The sequence below is a fragment of the Sciurus vulgaris genome (assembly GCF_902686455.1).
Source record: "Sciurus vulgaris genome assembly, chromosome: X".
NCBI classification, from domain to species: Eukaryota; Metazoa; Chordata; class Mammalia; order Rodentia; family Sciuridae; genus Sciurus; species Sciurus vulgaris.
In genome coordinates, this window is record NC_136471.1 from 18,395,081 (window position 1) to 18,414,718 (window position 19,638).

The 19,638-nt window shown below is 39.9% G+C and overlaps 1 protein-coding gene and 1 pseudogene across 25 annotated transcripts in view; both read left to right on the plus strand.

The window, feature by feature from the left end:
• Window positions 1-2,156: 2,156 nt before the first annotated feature.
• On the plus strand, window positions 2,157-2,650 carry LOC306651382 (large ribosomal subunit protein eL21-like; annotated as a pseudogene). Its single transcript has one exon. The product of its transcript is annotated as a large ribosomal subunit protein eL21-like (transcript).
• Window positions 2,651-5,498: 2,848 nt separating this feature from the next.
• PABIR2 (PABIR family member 2) overlaps window positions 5,499-19,638 on the plus strand; it is a 228,536-nt gene continuing 214,396 nt past the window's right edge. For 10 of the 24 annotated variants that reach the window (XR_013761205.1, XR_013761206.1, XM_079124626.1 and 7 more), the window contains exons 1-8: window positions 5,499-6,659; window positions 9,397-9,487; window positions 13,885-13,941; window positions 14,448-14,491; window positions 14,571-14,625; window positions 15,109-15,210; window positions 15,496-15,581; window positions 17,254-17,318. Coding sequence is in view for 22 of the 24 variants with exons in the window: in XM_079124626.1 (XP_078980752.1) it covers window positions 6,562-6,659; window positions 9,397-9,487; window positions 13,885-13,941; window positions 14,448-14,491; window positions 14,571-14,625; window positions 15,109-15,210; window positions 15,496-15,581; window positions 17,254-17,318 (598 nt within the window). In the remaining 2 variants the exon portion in view is untranslated. The remainder of the gene's footprint in view (window positions 6,660-9,396; window positions 9,488-13,884; window positions 13,942-14,447; window positions 14,492-14,570; window positions 14,626-15,108; window positions 15,211-15,495; window positions 15,582-17,253; window positions 17,319-19,638) is intronic. The other 14 variants (XM_079124619.1, XM_079124631.1, XM_079124616.1 and 11 more) reach the window with 6 other exon arrangements.

Sequence of the window (19,638 nt, forward strand, 5' to 3'; positions counted from 1 at the left end):
CTCGGTCACCGCCGCGATCCCTTCTCCTTTATCTTTCTAAACCGCGACAAGCCCAGCTAAGCCTTTGAGACCAAAACAAAAACTGCAATTTGCCGCCTTCCAGAGTCGGTTGAGTTCCGCCCCTTCCCGCATGCGCTCTGTGTCTGAACAGATGACGCTTGCTTACTACGCAGGGAATGAACGTCACTTCAGGCGCCTTTGTCAACCTTAACGGGAGCGCACGCGCAATCAAGGAACCGCCTTTCTTCCCCGGTGCCGCGCTCCCACGTCTCTTTCCCTGCTGATGATTGGCAGTGGGTGTTCCTCTGTTACTATGGTAATCTCAGCATGATTTCCCATTACTTAGGAAACATATTTGGTAGGAGAGATTTGTATGGGAGCGCCTTCCAATCTGCCCGGTGTCTAATGCTCAGTTTTCTCAGTTTTGGCTAGATTATGTCAATCTAGAGTATATCAATCATCAACCCTGCTCAGGAAATCAGTATGACTGAGACCAACAAGCTTCTTAACCTCCAATGACAGATGCTTTCTGTCCTGTGGCAGCAGACACACTACACCTTTGGAGTCTTAAAAAAGCTAAAGTTTGAAAAGAAAAACAACTAAGTGTGTAGTAAATCAGTAAAACGACTACCTAATTGAATCTATTGTGCAGATTGGTTCTGCAGTCGTGCAGAATCAAGTTTTTATTGTGGTTTCCTTTTTACTATAATTGTAACGTGTGTGTTTTCATGTGGGATAAATTCTACCTTCCCATAACTAGTCATCAATGAAAAAGTCCTCAACTAATTTACAAAGATTTGAGTTAAAGCAGGAAAGCTTATTTTCTTCAAACATATCTCTGAATCCATTCGAATCAGTCTTTCCATTTCAGGTAGTATTGGACGCTATACATATTCTAACAATACTTCCATGGCTCATAACTTCTAAAAAATACTGCTTTTGAATTTTAACACCAGTTAATGAGTCACCTTGAGTACTGAAATCTTAACTCCACACTAATATTATGAAACCACACATTTTAGGAATCATATAGAGTTGTGGCAGAGAAGGTAAAATGAACCCAGTGAAATGACAGTTATTAATTAGTCCTAATATTGATGTAGCACTTTTCACATTACCAAATGTTTTCATATACTTATATCAATTGGTTCAATCATCAATCCTGCTCAGGTAATCAGTAGTGAACCTAAAGTAATGCCATTATCTTGAGACAGTTCATGACAAGTTGTGACATGTAAAATAATAATCACTTATTCTTCATTCATTCTGGAAATGGAATAAAAAATGTTTCATCATATTACACAGAATTAGATTACCTAAATCCCAAATGACATGAGGATTATTCGGGCTTTCCATCCCTGATGTAAGAAGACAGGTTAATAATAGCTACCATTTATTGGGCACTTATGTGTCTGATGCTGTCCTAATCATGTTAAATATGTGATCATACTTAATCAATAATTCTGTGAGGTAGACACCATCACAATGCCCATTTTTCAAAGGAGGAAACCAAAGCCCAAAGGGGTTACTTGAATAACATCTAAATGACAAAGACAAGATTCCTCTGCCCTTCTGTTTAACTAAAAAGACAGATGAGGCACCCCTGAATATTTCTGTACTCCTGTAATCACTCGTAAGCACTTCATAAATATTTATTAAATTAGTTTATGGATAAATACAGGTTTAAATAACCTGTCATTCATAGCATAAATCAGATAAACTATTTCTATTTTACAGGTCATAAAATTCCAAAGAGATGAATGGCATCATTAGGTAGCAGTAGAGTCCAGACTACCATCAAGATAAGAAAGCCACTGTTAAAATTCCTAGGGTACCTGGAAAATTTACAAAAGATGGTGGCTAAAACTGAGTAAATTCAGAGTGATGGCAAAAGGTAGTGGTTAAAGAGAAACAGAAAGTCAAAACCAAACTGTCTGAATAACAGAAAAAAAGTATGCAGTATGTTGTGAACAAGTGGCTCTTATCTCCATTCTTCTGTTCATTTTACTCTTCACAGTTTGTTAATAAGATTTAATGAATATATTTTGAGAGGCAACATTTCATATGCCTAAGCATTACAGATATCTAATTTATAAAAATCTAACTACAATCCTTTCCTTTTGGCGGGAACCGCCATCTTCCAGTAACTCGCCAAAATGACAAACACAAAGGGAAAGAGGAGAGGAACCCGATATATGTTCTCTAGGCCTTTTAGAAAACACGGAGTTGTTCCTTTGGCCACATATACGTGTATCTACAAGAAAGGTGATATTGTAGACATTAAGGGCATGGGTACCGTTCAAAAAGGAACGCCCCATAAATGTTATCATGGCAAAACTGGGAGAGTCTACAGTGTTACCCAGCAAGCTGTTGGCATTGTTGTGAATAAGCAAGTGAAGGGCAAGATTCTTGCCAAGAGAATTAACGTGCCTATTTGAATATATTAAGCACTCCAAGAGCCCAGACAGCTTCCTGAAACATGTGAAGGAAAATGATCAGAAAAAGAAGGAAGCCAAAGAGAAAGTTACCTGGGTTCAGCTGAAACACCAGCCTGCTCCAACCAGAGAAGCACATTTTGTGAGAACAAATGGAAAGGAGCCTGAGTTGCTGGAACCTATTCCCTATGAATTCATGGCATAATAAATGTAAAATAAAAGCCTGTGAACTTAAAAAAAAATCTAACTACAATTACACAAAGGGAATAGGTATAATAAAATGACAAAGAGCAATTAATAGACTAAGTGTCTCTGATTATAGTGGAGCTAGCTACATGTCAGGAACCCAAAAATCTGTGAAGATGTAGACAGGACTCATATAGCACACTCACAGTTTGTAATATCAAAAGGAACAGGTACCGGGCTGGGAAAATAGCTCAGCTGGTAGAGTGTTTGCCTCGCAAGCACAAGGCCCTGAATTCAATCCCCAGTATGGCAAAAAAAAAAAAAAAAGAACAAGTACTATAGAACCAGAAAGAATTCTGTACATTAAAATGGAAAACACATTATTTAAAGGAGTTATGTGTACTTCTCCCCATTTCTACCTAAACACATCACTATAACTAACCTGGCTGTATTTCATGATCTGCTCTTCCTGTTCCATAGCAATAGTCCATGTCCTCGGACCCCTGGTTTGCTTAGATCTATACCTTAAAACTTATGCTACTCCTCTTTTTGTATGTCCCAGTCTGCTGCCGCCTGCCCAATGCCTCTTACCTATAAAGATGTCACAAACATGTCATAATCAGCTCTAGTTTACCAGTTGTCATAGCAACTTTAAAGTTACATTTCAATCTGCAGTTACCACAAGAGAAATTGAAATACAAGTTGTATCCCAGGTCACAGAAAAACACCCCAAACCTCCCACAGGATTTATTCAAAAGGCAAAATAAACTAAATAGGCAACAATGGTGTGAATCAAACCTGTAAATGATGGCCTAAGTAGCAACCTTCATCATGTATGTTCTTGAACTTCCCCTTCACTAGGCAGCTCCTGATAGTTTGGGATTCAACTAAATTATCTGACTTTAAGGAGTTAGGGACTGTATATGGTCAACAAATGATTCTTTGCTAGCTATTGTGAACAAAAGAATCTATTATAATTTTTTGAGCAAAGGGGGTGGGCATTGCTGAGACCTTGTGATTTTAAAGAGCTACATTAATTGCTCAAAAACATAGGTTGCTGTTTCTAATATACCCGACAGATTAAAGGAGATTTAAAGAAAACGATCCAAAAGTGCTTTAAAGGACTGGGGTTGTGACTCAGTGGTAGAGAGCTTGTGAGACACTGGGTTCAATTCTCAGCACCACATAGAAAAATAAAGATATTGTGTCCATCTACAACTAAAAATATTTTTTAAAGTGCTTTAAAAGTACAAGAAGTAAAATTAAGACTCAATAAATGGATAGATTCAAACTTAAAATCTTCTCCCCAAAGGAAACAATCAACAGCGTAAAGAGAGCCTACAAAATGGGAGAAAATCTTTACTACACGAACCTCAGAGAGAGTGCTAATCTCCAGGGCATATAAAGAACTCAAAAAACTTAATACCCAAGGAAAAAAAAAACCCAATCAATAAATGGGCTAAGGAACTGAACAGACACTTCACAGAAGAAAAAATACAATCGATAACAAACATATGAAAAAAATGTTCATCTCTAGCAATTAGAGAAATGCAAATCAAAACAACTCTAAGATTTCATTTCACACCAGACAGAATGGCAATTATCAAGAGTGGATGATGATATATAATAGGGGTGGGGGTTTGGGAGTGAGAGAAGAATGAAGGAACTTTAGATTACTATAGTGGGAAATAAGAGGGAGGAGGGGGTGAGGGTATGAATAATGGTGGAATGAGACAGACATCATTCCTCTATGTACATGTATGATTACATGACTGGTATGAATCTGCATTGTGCACAACCATAGAAACGAAAAGTTGTACCCCATTTGTGTAGAATGAATCAAAATGCAGTCTGTAAAAATAAAAATATATATGTATATATATAAAAATTAAAAAAATAAAAGAATACAAGTAGTAGCCGGGCACGGTGACACACACCTGTAATCCCCAGTGGCTCAGGATGCTGAGACAAGAGGATCCAGGTTCAAAGCCAGGCTCAGCAAAAGCAAGGCCCTGCGCAACTCAGTGAGACCCTATCTCTAAATAAAATACAAAATAGGCCTGGGGATGTAGCTCAGTGGTTAAGCACCCCTGGATTCAATCCCCAATACAAAACAACAACAAAAACACCCTATTGTAATCAGAGATTATAAACATTGAAGAATAAAGAGACAGTTGGATGTGGCAAGTTTAATATGGGACAACTGAAATGAAGGGTCAGGGAAAACTTCTTGCTAAATTTTGAAACGAATTTCATTAACTATTATGTGTCCTGTATTTTCTAGGCATGTATGATTAACAAAACGCAATGGCCTTCTCACTCTCAGAGCTGTTCTATTGGTGAGGATTAAATGAGTAAATATTTCTACAGCTGTTACAATACTGTCTAGAACATAGTAGGTGCTATATAGGTGTTCGCTAAAGTGATAAAAATTCCAGCACTCACACACTCCACGTTATGATTGTTAGGATTTTTGTAAGACTTAAGAAGAAAAAAACATTTCTTTTCTGTCCAGTACATCCAAATGGATGATTTAAAATATAAATCATCCCCTTCAGACAAAGACCAACAAAATCGAGGGATTTAAGAAACGAGCCGGAATCACAGAGGTCAGAGTGTACAAATTGGGGACTAAATAACGTGGAAATCCCGTGTTTCTGTTTCCCTTGAATATTGGTCCAAACTCCTGAAAGCTGCCGCTCCAGCGTCTTCTAACTATTGGCTCTTTTCGAAATAGGGCGCCAGGGTCCCCCGGCCAATGCCATTGAGGAAGGCGCCGGGCCCCCTGGAAATGCTCCTCCCTTTTAAAGGAGGGTCGCGGGGTGGGGCTCTCACGCATGCTCCGTGCCCGCGGGCCCATTGGAGAGATCACCGGGCGCGTGCGCAGGACCCGATGGGTGCCCGGACGCGGAAGAACTGGCCCCGCTGAGGCTCCCGCTTCCGAAGCGTGGGAGGCGGAAGAGACTGCAGGTTGTAGATTTTGGTCTTGGCCCCAACGGGTTCCCCCGGGCCATTAGAACCCAAGAGAGGAAGAGGAGGCCCCTCGGCGGCGGCAGAGGGATCGGACCCCCCACCAGTCCTCGAGGCGGGAGGGGGGCAGGGACGGGCGAAGCATCGACCTCAGGGCTGAGGAGCCTCCGGGACTGAGTCCGGAGCATGGGGGGCTGTACCAAGTCCCCGAGCATGGGGAGCTGGAGCTACCGAGGTCTCCCCGCCGGGCCCTGCGCAACTATCAGGTCCTCGGTGTTATCGCTGCCCGGGCAGCTGCGGCACCTGTAGCCGAGCCCCGCTGGTGGTCCTCAGCGGGAAAAATAGCAGCATGAGTTCCGCCGCTGCCTAGTTTCCTCCCTCTCCTCTTCTCCCTCTGTGCTCCTTCCTCTCTCCTCTTTCCCACACCTCGTCCTTACTTCCCGTCCCTGTTCTCTTTCCCTTGCCCTCCTTCCCCTTACCCCTATCATCCTCACTCTCCCTTTCCTTCCCCTCCCCCATCCCCCTCCTTCCCCCTCCTCTTCCTTTCCCCATCCTCCCTCTCCCCCATTTTCCCCTCCCCATCCTCTTTTTTCTCCCCTTCTGCCCTGATCCTCTTATCCTGTCCTGCATTGCTATCTAGCTTCTTTCCATCCCTTCCTCCTCCATCCCTGTCTTTCCTCCATCCCTCCTTTTCCCTCATCCTCTTTCTTCATTCTCTTACCCTCCAACACAACCTCTCCATCCTTCTCCCCTCCCTCACCACCATCCTCCCTTCCTCATCAGCATCCTCCTTCCCTCCTCCTCTCCTACTTTTCTCCGCCCTCAGCCCCCGCCCCCAAGACTCCGCCCCTTAGCCCCCGCCCCCAGCTGCCAGTCCCCAGCAGCTCAGTCCTGCAGTGAGTCTTGGGAGCCCATAGCTAAGCACCAGGAGCTGAGCACTGCCCGCTGTGCCTGCCTGCAAGTCTCCGACATGGCTCAGGAGAAAATGGAGCTGGACTTTGAGCCTGGCACATCTCATGGGGGCACCCTGAGGAGATCCAACAGTGCTCCCCTGATCCATGGGCTCAGGTGAGCAGGACTGGGGAGGATGGTATATGGGGTTCAGAGGCTTCTTGACCCCGTGCAAACAGTCTTCCTTCCCTAAAGTACAAGTTCGAGCTCATTTGAGCTCTCCAAACAGAGGGGTTGGGGACTTGTTTGCTTTACTGTGACTTGAGTCCCAAGGTGGAGTGAAAGTTTGACCTCAGACTCTGGGCCTTGTGGGAAAAACAGCCACCCCACCCCCCCGCACCTGGGGGTCATGTTGTCCCACCCTAGAAGGAACCACAGAAAGCTTCTGAAAGGTTGCTTGCCCTGGCTAATTTACACCAGGGAAAGTCAGACTGAAGCCCCTGGAACTAGGCTTGCAACTTGACACCTGTCTCTTAAGAGCTGCTATTTCTAAGCTTGGTTTAGGAACCCTGGCATTAACAGAGGTTTGCTTCAATAAATCACAGTTTATCTAATAACTTGTAATTAAATGGTGTATTCACGTCATAGTAAGTGATTTGGATTTGTTGAAATGTTCTTAGATTCTAAAACTGCCAGAAATGCATTTCAGTAAATTTAAAAAAGGAGGGTTGACAGTAGCTTAGATTAGTGAGAATACAGGTTTGAGAAAATTATGGAGAGAATTGACCCTTTAATTTTAGTGGTAGGGTCTTGTGCTCTTGTGCCTTTTTTTTAAAAAATAAGACACCAGAAGGTCTATTTTTAAAGTAGAATCTTGTGATAGTGAAGGTTAGGTTGGCTCACCTCCTGAGCCTATTGCATTTCACTTTTATAAGTAGACAATTCATCTTAGGTAGAGAGCCAATTTGTGAGATCCTGTCGAAAAATGGCATTGGTCCAAAAAAGGGGATGGGAGTACAATTAGCCAGAAACATTAATCAAGCACAGTGAGGGCAAAGAAAGGGGTAATCATTGTGTATTGAAGGGATTATGACATCTGTATTTTGAGGGGGAAATAGGTTTATGTTTTTCTTTCATTAAATATGATTTTGAAACTGAGGGAATGATGGAATGACTTTTTATTTTATACTTTTAAGAATAAACTGATTTCATTTTTGGTTGTCTTTTGAAATCTGGTGAGCAAGCAATTGCTAGGAACTTGGGGCATCCTACTGACCTGCATTTAGACAATTGTAGGGAAAAAAACACTATTTTGTGAATGACAATTTAAGTACTTGAAAGGTAGCATGTGATATGATAAAAGAAGAGGTAAGGAGGAGACCAGGCCTGGTCCCAATTTTTACTAACTAGCCATGCTCATGAATGAGTCACTTAACCTTTCTGAGTATTTTCTCACTTAAAAATTAGAAGAGTAGAAGTAGGCATTCTCAGTGGTCTTTTGAAGCTCAGTCCAGTTCTGAAAATCCTTCTTGAACTCATGTGGGCATAGCACTCCGCTAGGCACTACAGGGATATTATACAAAAATGAATAAAGTACCTGTGTACCAAGAGGTTTAAGATACCAGACATTTTTCTTTTGGGAGGGGGGTCCATACTAGGGATTGAACTCAGGGCTTCCACACATACTAGGCAAGCACTCTACCACTGACTACATCCCCAGCCCTTTTTAGTTTATTTTGAGACAGGGTCTCACTACCTTTCCCAGGCTGGCAGGGCTTGAACTTGGGCTCCTCCTGCCTCAGCCTCCCTGGTCACTGGGATTCCAGATGTGCACAACCCGGACTGGCTAACCCTTTAATGAAAGGTAAAGTAGGGGCTGGGAGGTATAGCGAGATCTGCTTAGCTTGCGTCCAGTGCTGGGGGTGTAGCCCAGCAGTAGTGCATTCGTCTAACATATCTAAGGCCCAGGGTTGATCCCTGGCATTGCAGGAAAAAAAAAAAAAAAAAGAAGAAGAAGTTTCACTGGGCATGGTGGTGTGTGAGCCCAGGAGTTCAAGACCAGCCTGGGAAACAGACCCTCCTTCAAAAAGAAAAGACAGAAAGAAGAAAGATAACATGGGTGTCAAGAAGCATGTCATGGGACTGGGGTTGTGGCTCAGTGGCAGAGCACTTGCCTAGCATGTGTGAGGCACTGGGTTCAATTCTCAGCACTGCATATAAATAAATGAATAAAATAAAGGTGTATCAACATCTAAAAAATTAAAAAAAAAAAAGCATGTCATCTCCTAGTGTGTTCTTTGGGTTCAAAGGAGGTAATGATTGCACTAGGTTTGTGGAATGATGAGAGAATGTGCCCTGCTTGCGTGAAGGCATGGTGTTTGAGGTGGGTGTGGAAGGAGAGGAAGGATTCTGAAAGATGGTGGTAGGAAGGAGAGCATTTGAGGCAAAAAAAAAAAAAAAGTACAGGTACGTTTATTTGAATGTCAATTCTGAGGTAGGACACTTGCTTTGGGTGGTCATGGGAGATGTGCTGATATGACTTTCCTTGTAGAACAGGGCTCATGGCACACACAAAAAATGGTAATATTCATGGTCCTCTGGGATTAAACAGATTAGCTTTTTCCATCTGAGGGGGGACCTGTTTGGGGGTGTAGCTCTGACCAGAAGCAACTGGAATGAACCAGTCTGGAGCTCCGCCCCACACTGCTCAGAGCTGCCCCCCAACCACCAAGGAGATCAGTATCCTGGCAAACCTATCATCCCCAGCACACCAGTCAGTCAGCTCTGCCAGGACGTAGGATCCTCTGTAGGGAAGGAACCATTGAAGATTTCACTGTGAACTACGGAATTGATGCTAACATATTTGGAAGCTCTTTCCTTAGAAGACGTTAATTGTTTTATTTTTACTTTGCAGTGACCTTTCACAGGTTTTCCAACCTTACACATTTAGAACTCGGAGGAATAGTACAACAATTATGAGCCGTCACAGCTTGGTAAGTATCAAAGTAAGTATCTGAAGTGATTTGGATTGGAGAAAATACTTCCAAATATAGTTCTTCCTGGAAATTCTGTGCCATACACAATTGTTTTTAGAAATTTATTTTAACTGTCTTGTTTACTACATTTGCTATGGCCATTCAGCTTTGGTACAAAAAGGAGACTTAATTTTTTTTCTTTGCTGTGGACTTTGTATTTTAAAAATTTGTTCATCATTATTTATCACTACTTTCATCACAGTTGTGAGATGTCAGGATTAACTTCTAATTATAGCTGAGAACAGTGGTCTTTATTTGTCCTAGGATGTAAAAATCACTTACTCAGTGTGTTTCTGATACTCATCTGTTGGATGATGCTGACTGTGATTGTTCTCTATGGCCAGAGCTGTTGTGTTGGAGATCACCTTATTAGATGGTTGGGCCAGTAGAAATTACGAGGTTTTTGTATAGTAACACTTCACATATGGACTCACTCATCCATCAGCTTCAATGCTCTGGAAGACATCTGAGATGTAAGCACACAGACCTCTAAATGGCTGAACTAGATTTCCAGTCTGTGCACAAAGGTTCATCGGTTTATTTATAGGAGAGCCTTTCTGACCTCTGAATCATTTAAAATTTATGCACAATTATAATAAGCTTCCAACCCAGTAGCGCGTGAGAAGCAGCAAATCAGAAGAGTTACATTTGAGTTAAAGGCATACTAATAGCTGCTAGTGAGGAAGGAAAGGGAAAAACTGAAGAACAAAAATTGTAAAAAAAAAATAGTTTTGGACTTGGCAGAAGGACTAAGAGCTGTTGATACTCTGAGGGTGTCACTGGTATGGAGCAGTATAGTGATGTTCTTAAGGCTCCCTGGGTCATTAGCCTTTTCTCAAATTCCAGTAACACCTATATTTGTATGATATTATATACATTACAGGGAACCTTCAGGCATTTAATTCTCATAACAACCCCTATGAAGTAGGCAGAGCAAAAGATACTTCTCCCAATTAAAAGCAGCAGCAGCTAAGACTCAGACGATCTAAGTGACTTGATTACAGTCGCACAATAGTAAGTGGCAGAGCTGGGATTGGAGCAGAGATCTTTCAGTGTTGTTTCATTTGGCATACTCTGTTTAAGAAAGGGGGAAATATAACACATTTTAGAGAGATTTCCAGCTGAGATGCCTAAAAATACTTAAAGATGTTAGCTATTTAGAGATTTGGTTTGCTTTGCCTCCTTCCCTGAGGATACTAGAAAATTTAAGTATTTTTGCTGGCTACTGGAGAAATATTTTTACGTGTTATACAGCTGTGCTCCTGATAAGAGTAGCATAGAAAAGAAGGGGAAAATGAATCTGCCTCTGTCCACTTCACTTACCTCTTTTGTAAGATGTGCAGATTCATAACAGTTCTGGTCTAGGCTCATCTCTCACACTGTCTGACAAACACCCTTTGCTCTGGCTGCCCTAAAATACCTTATTTTGTGAAGGAATCCTGATGATTCACTGCTCTTGCTTGATCAATTTGCCACCCTTAACCCCATCCTCCTCTCTAGCTTTCTGGTTCTTCAGAACCCACTCATATCTCCTTTGCACAGGCTTCCTCAGGTATCATGATACTAATTACACTGTATACATTATACTGTAAAACCTTTTTTTTTTAATTCCAGCTGTAACTCCAGACAGGATCCAAAGAGGAGTTTTGCGATCTCTTCTCTGGGATTTTTTTTTAATATTTACTTTTAGTTGTTGATGGACCTTTATTTTATTTGTTTATTTATTTATTTATTCATTTATTTATTTATATGTGGTGCTGAGAATCGGACTCAGTGCCCCACACATGCCAGGCAAGCACTCTACCACTGAGACACAACCCCAACCCTCTTCTCTGGGTTTTATGGAGATTTTTTTACTCTTTTGTGTTAGCCTCTTAAAGCACTGAGTCAACCTTAAAAGGGCACAGGAACCAGGCGTGGTGGCACACACCTGTAATCCCAGTGGCTCAGGAGGCTGAGAAAAGGAGGATCTTGAGTTCAAAGTCAGCCTCAGCAACCTAGGGAGACCTTAAGTAACTCAGTGAGACCCTGTCTCTAAATAAAATACAAAAATGGGTGGGGTGTGTCTCAGTGGTTGAGTGCCCTTGAGTTCAATCTCCAGTACCAAAAAAAAGGGCACCGGAAAGGACACTACTCTGTAAATTTTAATGTACCTCTCTGTGTCCCTTAGTAACCTGCAAAGAGTGAAATGTTGGCAAATGAAATGAAAAGGATAGTGAAAGAGCTGGGGAAAATAGGATCTTAATGATTTTGCCAACTGACTAGATGTAAGGGCAGGAAGGAGGATTCCAAGTGACAGAGATTATTTCTTGGTGACCGTGGGAATGGTGTTGGCTTGAGGAGTAGAGAAATTGAAAGGATTGGAATTTCTAGGGGAATGAAGATGGATTTCCTTGGGGACATGTGGGGTTCGAGGTGCCACTGGCTCCCTGCTGTTCTCCAAAGCCATATTCTAAGTCTTTGATTTTAGACTGCTCGCTTCCTGTCTCACCTCTTTCACTTCCAACTGATGATCTTTCTTTCTTCACAGAGAAGACAGCCACGAGTCTTGTAGAAACATCAACCTTCTAAGATGCCTTTACCTTCACTTAGGATGCTTCTCCCTGATGGTTCATACATTTTCTGACTCTCCTGTCCCTTGACTATTATCGCCTCTGTCTTCTACCTTCAGTCTCTTCTCTGACTTTTCCTCCCACCTTCTTCTCCCAACTCACATCTAATACAGGGAAAACCAACTCTTTTCTTTTTCGTAGTTCTCCTTTCTTTCCCTGGGCTCCTTTTCGAAGCATAATCAACATTCAGCTGCCTGTAATCCCTTGTCTCCTGATTTCTTCCCTCTTGTAATCTTAATACTCCTACCACAGCTCTGTTAAAAAACTCTCCTTGAAAATATCACCAATGCCCACTTACTTGCCAATGTCCGGAGACTCATTCCTTACCCCACCTGAGTGAGCTCTTTGCTGTACCTCACATCATTAGCCAGCCTGCCCTTGAAACTCTTGCCTTTTTTTTTTTTTTTTCCAGCTGATCCATTACTCTTGTTTCTGATTCTGGACACCGTTTTGCTGTTCAATTTCTGGGCCACTTTCTGGTTTTGTCTAAAATCAACAGGTTGTTTGTTATGTCGATGTAGCATCTACATTTCTGACTTTGGCCCATGGGTTGTAGCCAGCCTCATCCTGACTTTCTTTGGTTCTGACTGGCATGTGTGTGGTCTTACATGGTTGCCCGTCAGAGTCTCCCTGCCTTATCTGTTTGCCTAGTAGCTTTGCATTTTTCAGATGACCTTATTAAGTGCTCATCAGTAAATACATATTACTTTCATAACAGGTAAAAAAGAACTTTTAAAAAGGATTTCACTGGTGAAGTTTTTCTCTTTTCAAAACCTAGGAGAGAAAAAAGAAAGGTATGGTAATGAAGGGATATCTTTTGAGGTAAAATCATATTTTAGTGGATAATATTTGAAAATTTTACTTGAATTAGCTTTTGCCTAAAACAACCGTTTTATACCACTCACTACCTTCCTATTCAAGAAAGTTTTAATGGCATAGGACCTCTTAAGCAGGATAATTGTTTTATTTGGTTTTACAATGTTAAAATTCACTTGGATTTCTTAAGGAATGAATTACAGTTGTTTACCTTGTGGCTATTAAAATCATGTAAGATCTGTTGATATGAATTATATCTGATATTTTGTGACCAGATTACAATTATTTTGAAGGATCATAATTTGGCCCCTAAATTATTTTAGCTTTGTGTTATTAAAAAGGAGACAATCTAAGGGAAAGCAACAGTTATTTTAAAGATACACCTTGCATTTCCACAATGCTTTTTCTTTAAGTGGTAAGGTTTGTGGTGGTAGCATTATTGATGAAATCTTAGAGTTGATTTAGATCATGGAAGCAAAATCTTGTCACAGTTTTAAAATATTTTTGAGAACATTGATCATAGACACACTATTACACTGTGCTTCTTAACCTGTCTTTCTCTGTATGTACATTGGTAATAACAATCAATAACATTGTTTTTTCCCTTTTCATTTGTTCCTTATTTTAGATAAGGGGGGTAATGGATATTACCATGGTCAAGAGTGTTTTCCCCCTGCATTTATACAGTTCCACATTCGTTTGGGAAAAGTGCTAAAGTCAGTGCCTGTCTAGCAACAGATGGTGCTTTGAGGTTGGACACCTGGTGTACTTTCTAAAGACTGAGTGTACTCTAGTGCATTAATGTTCAGGATTTATTAGAGCTGAATTTCTAAGAAGAATATGAAAAAATTATCTAGGAAGAGGTTGGTACACCAGTAATGACAGCAGACTGCCGCTTTGTGATTCAGAAAATAGTAAATGTTTACTTTTTCTTTCCAGTTGCTGTCATCCTCACCTAATCGTATTCCTAGTAGCAGACTGCTTCAAATCAAAAGGGTAAATTTTACTTACTAGCTCAGATCTGAAGTTTTTTGAATTTTACATTTTGATTTTGATTTTCAAGACTTAAATATTAGCCGGGCGCGGTGGCACACGTCTGTAATCCCAGCGACTCGGGAGGCTGAGGCAGGAGGATCGCAAGTTCAAAGCCAGCCTCAGTAACTTAGCGAGGCCCTAAGCAATTCAGCGAGACCCTGTCTCAAAATAAAAAGGACTGGGGATGTGACTCAGTGGTTAAGCACCCCTGGGTTCAATCCCCAGTTCAAAAAAAAGACTTAAATATTAAAAATGGGCCAGGATGCAACTCTGGGTAGTTGGAGACAGATTAAAATTTTTCCAAGTGTGTAGATAAAATAGACATGTGGCATGGTTGACACTTTTAGAATGTTAGTTCTGCTCCCCTGTGATTATGTCAAATGATGTAGAGAAGTCTTTTGATTTTATTCGAAATAGAGAACTGTGTGGATGAAAATTCTATTTTTTGTACATGTTTGTCCTTGTAGGAAGAAGGCCTGGATATGATGAATAGAGAAACTGCACATGAAAGGTTAGTGTTTTGAAAGAGCAGGATGTACCCTAATATGTCTTGTTTCTAAACACTAATGGCTTTGCTTTGTTTGTTTTAGGGAAGTACAAACTGCAATGCAGATAAGCCAGTCATGGGATGAGAGCTTGAGCCTGGTAAAGTTTTCCCATGTTTGTTTGTTTCATTTTTTTAGAATCTTGCTAGGTGTGGTGGCACATTCCTGTATTCCCATCAACTCCTGAGGCTGAAGCAGGAGGATCACAGGTTCAAAGCCAGCCTCAGCAACTTAGCCAGGCCATAAGCAACTCTGTGAGACCCGGTCTCAAAATAAAAAATAAAAAGGCTAGGGATGTGGCTTAGTGTTTAAGTGCCCTTGGTTTCAATCCCTGGTACTAAAACAAAACAAAACAAAACAAAACAAAAAACAAAGAAACCTTTATATGTTGTTCACTGACTTTATTAAGTTTTTCATATACTTCTGTTCTTTTCTGTTTCCAAATCGATTTCTTGTTGCTGATCCAGCAGAGTAATATTGTAATCCATACATTTCTACTCTTAAAATGTAGTCGTGTTATAGAAGTAAATAAAAGCTGTAATGTGCTGAATTGTTATGAGGAGATAACACTTTATGTTCACAGAGTGATAGTGATTTTGACAAGTCGGAGAAATTATATTCTCCTAAGAGAATTGACTTCACTCCAGTTTCTCCAGCACCTTCACCCACCCGAGGATTTGGAAAGGTAGGATCATTGACGAGATCTCTTTTACGCAGTGTTTACTCTCTAAACATATGTATACAAATCACCTCACTTTTAAAGTATCTAATGGCTTCAGGGGAAAATTAGTGAAAACCTTTGATAGCAATTTCAAAAAATGTACATATATATATACACATATATATATATATATCTATATCACATGTAGACAGCTAAGCAGTTCTGAGGACATTGTTTCTGTTATTTTCAAAAGAACTTTTTGAAAAGTGGAACACTAGAAATATTTTAATATTAAATGTATTTTTCTAGCAATGCTTTTCACCATCCTTACAAATGTTTGTGAGTAGCAGCGGGTTGCCGCCAAGTCCTGTTCCTAATCCAAGACGGTTTTCCAGGTAAGTGAACTTGAATTTTAAATGTGCTTAAAGTGCCACTCATTGCATTTGTCTCTCAAATGAAATTTCTCCCCCATATTTTATTGTAGAAATTTTCTAGCATGTAGCAAAACTGAAAGAATTTCACAGTGAATACCCGTAAGCCCACCCACCCTTGTTATTCTGCCACTAACATTTTACCAGGGTCTATTTTTTGATACCTGTACTGGTTTGTATTCAGAAGAGACACACACACACACACACACACGCATAATTCACCTTTATTTTTTTCCTTTATAAACTTTTTTCTGTATCTTTTTATTGATGCATTACAGTTGTACCTAATGATGGGATTTATTGTTACATATTCATACATGCGCACAGTATAACACTGTAACTTGGCCAATATTGCTCCTCATCTTTTAATTCAACCTTTTTAACAACAAAAAAATTAAGATTATAGATCAGTAGTGGCACACACCTATATAATTCCGGCTACTCAGGAGGCTAATGAGGCAGGAACGTAATAGTAATCCACCTTACGCTTTATATAGAGCCCTTGCTGCTCTGCCACTGAGGCTTATTTTAAAATGGACATATTTTTCTTCCTTCCTTCCTGTACCGGGGATTGAACCCAGGGGCGCTCACCCACTGGGCCACATTCCCAGCCCTTTTTGTATTTTATTTAGAGACAGGGTCTTGATGAATTGTTTAAGGCCTCCCTAAGTTGCTGAGGCTGGCTTTGAACTCAGCCTTCCCATTACAGGATTCCAGGTGTCCCCCCACCCCCAACCATGTTTTTCTTTTCCTCTTCTTCCTTTCCCTTCCTTACCTGGGGTTGGAGAGCAAGACTTTTTTTTCCCCCATCCTGGGCCCAGTTGTCTGTGTTTGAGCACACACCCACCACAGGAACCAAGTAATTCAGTATTCTGGGATAGCCCCTGAATATCTAAGGAATGACTAGCTCCCAAATTAACAAGTGAATCACAGTCCCCCACAGGGAATACCTGGAATGAATCTTTAAAAACCCTCTGTTCTTCCTGATGGGCAGAACCACAGCCTCTGGACAAGAATTTTCTGTGCTTCTCCTTTTCTAGCAACACAATAAAATCTTTTCCCTTTTTCTCAGAACCCTGTCCTCATTATTGAATTGGCCTCTGGAAAAGGGACAGAGCTCTCCATAACAGGAGGATCGCAAGTTCCAGGCCAGTCTGGGCAACTTAGCAAGATCCTGTCTCAAAAAAGAGCTGAGGAGGGGCTGGGGATATAGCTCAGTTGGTAGAGTGCTTGCCTTGCAAGCACAAGGCCCTGGGTTCAATCCCCAGCATAGCAAAAAAAAAAAATTGAGGATATGGCTCAGTGATAGAGTGCTGGCTGAGCATGTGTGAGGCTCCCACACACAAACAAGTCAGTCGAAATTCAAACAACTTTTTAATTATGTTTCTTTTTTCCTTAAGCTGTTTTTGTCCTATGGAATGATTTTTTTAAAAATAGCTTAAAATGCTTTTAATCCAGACTGCATGTCCTGGATCAAATCATGTATTGACATTTCTGTTATTCAATCTAGTGACAAAAAAGCACTTTCCATTTCTACCTATATGACTGCCAATTTTACTTATTTGATGGGCTATAATGCTGTTTATCTTGAATTTCTTAGAAAAACTTTACGTTATTGTTTGTTTATTCATTAAAGCAGGAGGAGTCAGAGTCCAGTCAAGTGCATTAGGCCCAGTGTTCTTGGTCCTCTTAAAAGGAAAGGTATGTAGCAGCATGGTGACAGTGGTGGACAGTACTGTATATATACTTGACTACTGTTAAGAGAGTAGATCTTTTTCTTTTTTAAGTTTTGTAATTTTTATGTGTTCTAATTGTACATGACAATAGAATGCATTTATACATTTTGATAGATCATACATGTTCTTAAAAACACACAAACGGTAAATAGGTGAGGTAATAAACGTAAGTGACTCAATTGGCTTACTAACTGCCTTACTTCCCAATAAGTACGTATGTCAAATCATCAGATTGCATACCTTTAATATACACAATTTTATTTGGCAATTATACCTCAAACCTGGGGAGAGGAAGGGATACATCTAATTTCTAGTTTTTTTTAAATTTATTTTTATTGTAAACAAATGGGATACATGTTGTTTCTGTTTGTACATGAAGTAACAGCATACCATTTGCGTAATCATACATTTACATAGGGTAATGATGTTTGATTCATTCTGTTATTTTTTTCCTTCCCCTCCACCCCTCCTAATTTCTAGTTTTAAACTTAACCACACCTAAATTAAAAACTAGAATTCTTGTCTGAAATGAGCTTACAGCATTGCTCTCCTTTTTTTCTAAAGAAATGTCAAGTATTCCCACTGTATGCTTTATTGAGGCTAAGTTTTGTAAATTAGCTATTTGATACTGTATATTTTCTTACACTGCTAATCTGAATTATATTCAGGTATTTATGATATATTCCAAAAATATTGCCTCTCAGTGATCTGAATGTAAAAGAGATGCATAATTGTTACATTGTGGAAATACGATAATGTCATAGCAAATATATCTAAACATACTGGATGCTCAGATGTAAGGTGAGATCCACCCCCCTCATCACATCATATTATTCCTCAACAAAGCAACAATTGCCCTATATTCAAGTCTATAATTACCTTATTTTCAATCACAAAGCACTAAAGTGACCTTAATCAATACTAATTTTAGGTGCTTGTAGAAGGCACCCGAAGGCATCTTTTTAATTTTTTGAATTTCTTTGGTACCTAGGATTGAACCCAGGGACACTTACCACTGAGCCATATCCCCAGCCCTTTTTTGTATTTTATTTAGAGACGGAGTCTTGCTAAGGTGCTTAGTCCCTTGCTGAGTTACTGAGATTGACCTTGAACTCATGAACCTCTTGCCTCAACCACCAGCCCCAGCTCATCATTTTTTAAACAAAGGCAAATTTAGCAGGTGTCAGCCATTATTCCTGGGGATGTGATCTTGTGATTGCAAATATCAGAAGGCATTTTAAAGAATTTTCATAATGGCTTTTAAAAAACAATTGATTTAAAAAAAAAAAAAAACAAATGGGAGCTGGGGGAGATAGCTCAGTTGGTAGAGTGCTTGCCTTGTAAGCACAAGGCCCTGGGTTCGATCCCTAGCACCCAAAAAAAAAAACAATTGATTAAGGGCTGGGGTTGTAGCTCAGTGGTAGAGTGTTTGCCTAGCAAATGTGAGGCACTAGGTTTGATCCTCAGCATCACATAAAAAGTAAATAAATAAAATAATAAATAAAATAAAGGTATTGTGTCCATCTACAACTAAAAAATTTATTTAAAAAAGCAATTGATAAGTAGTTCTTTGTGCAGATCACCTTCATGGCCAATGACCAAATCAACTCTCCTAATAATGAGGGAACTGATACTTAGGGTTTAGTGAAATCTGTCCAGTCATAGTATCACACACAGATTCAAAAAGTATTATATTTGAGACAACTTAAGATTAAAGATGATGTGCTATGGAAAATAGATCTTCATATGGTGACAATATTTAAGTTTGGTGAATAAGTTTTCTTTTATAAGTGGTCTTTAATCTTGCAAGAAGTTATTTACAATCTAGGAACATATTCAGGCAATTAGTAGAAATAATACTTGAAAATGAAACTGATTATTGCTATTATTATATTTTGTCGCAGGAAGTTAATGGAATTAGTATGGTTCAGTTTCATAGCTGTTCCAAAATAAACCAGCAGATGGAGAGATTCTTTGCTAAATGGGGCTCAAGTTTTTTGCTAGTAAGGTGGAGTTGAAAGCTCCAGTATTTTTTTAAAGCTACATGTTTTAAACATGGAAAAAAGCAAATAAAAATATAACTTTCTGAATTTCAATAATTTTCAGAATAGTTCCAGAGGAAATATAACATGAATTAATCAAAAATATGGAAAAAATGAATGCCCCCTTTTTCTTGTTTAATATTTTTGCTTTCATAAGAATCTTGTACAGTTTTAAGTTCAAAACTTAAGTTCATTACTAAATTTAATTATTTCCTACTGGGTATATAGATAGTACTGTGAGTT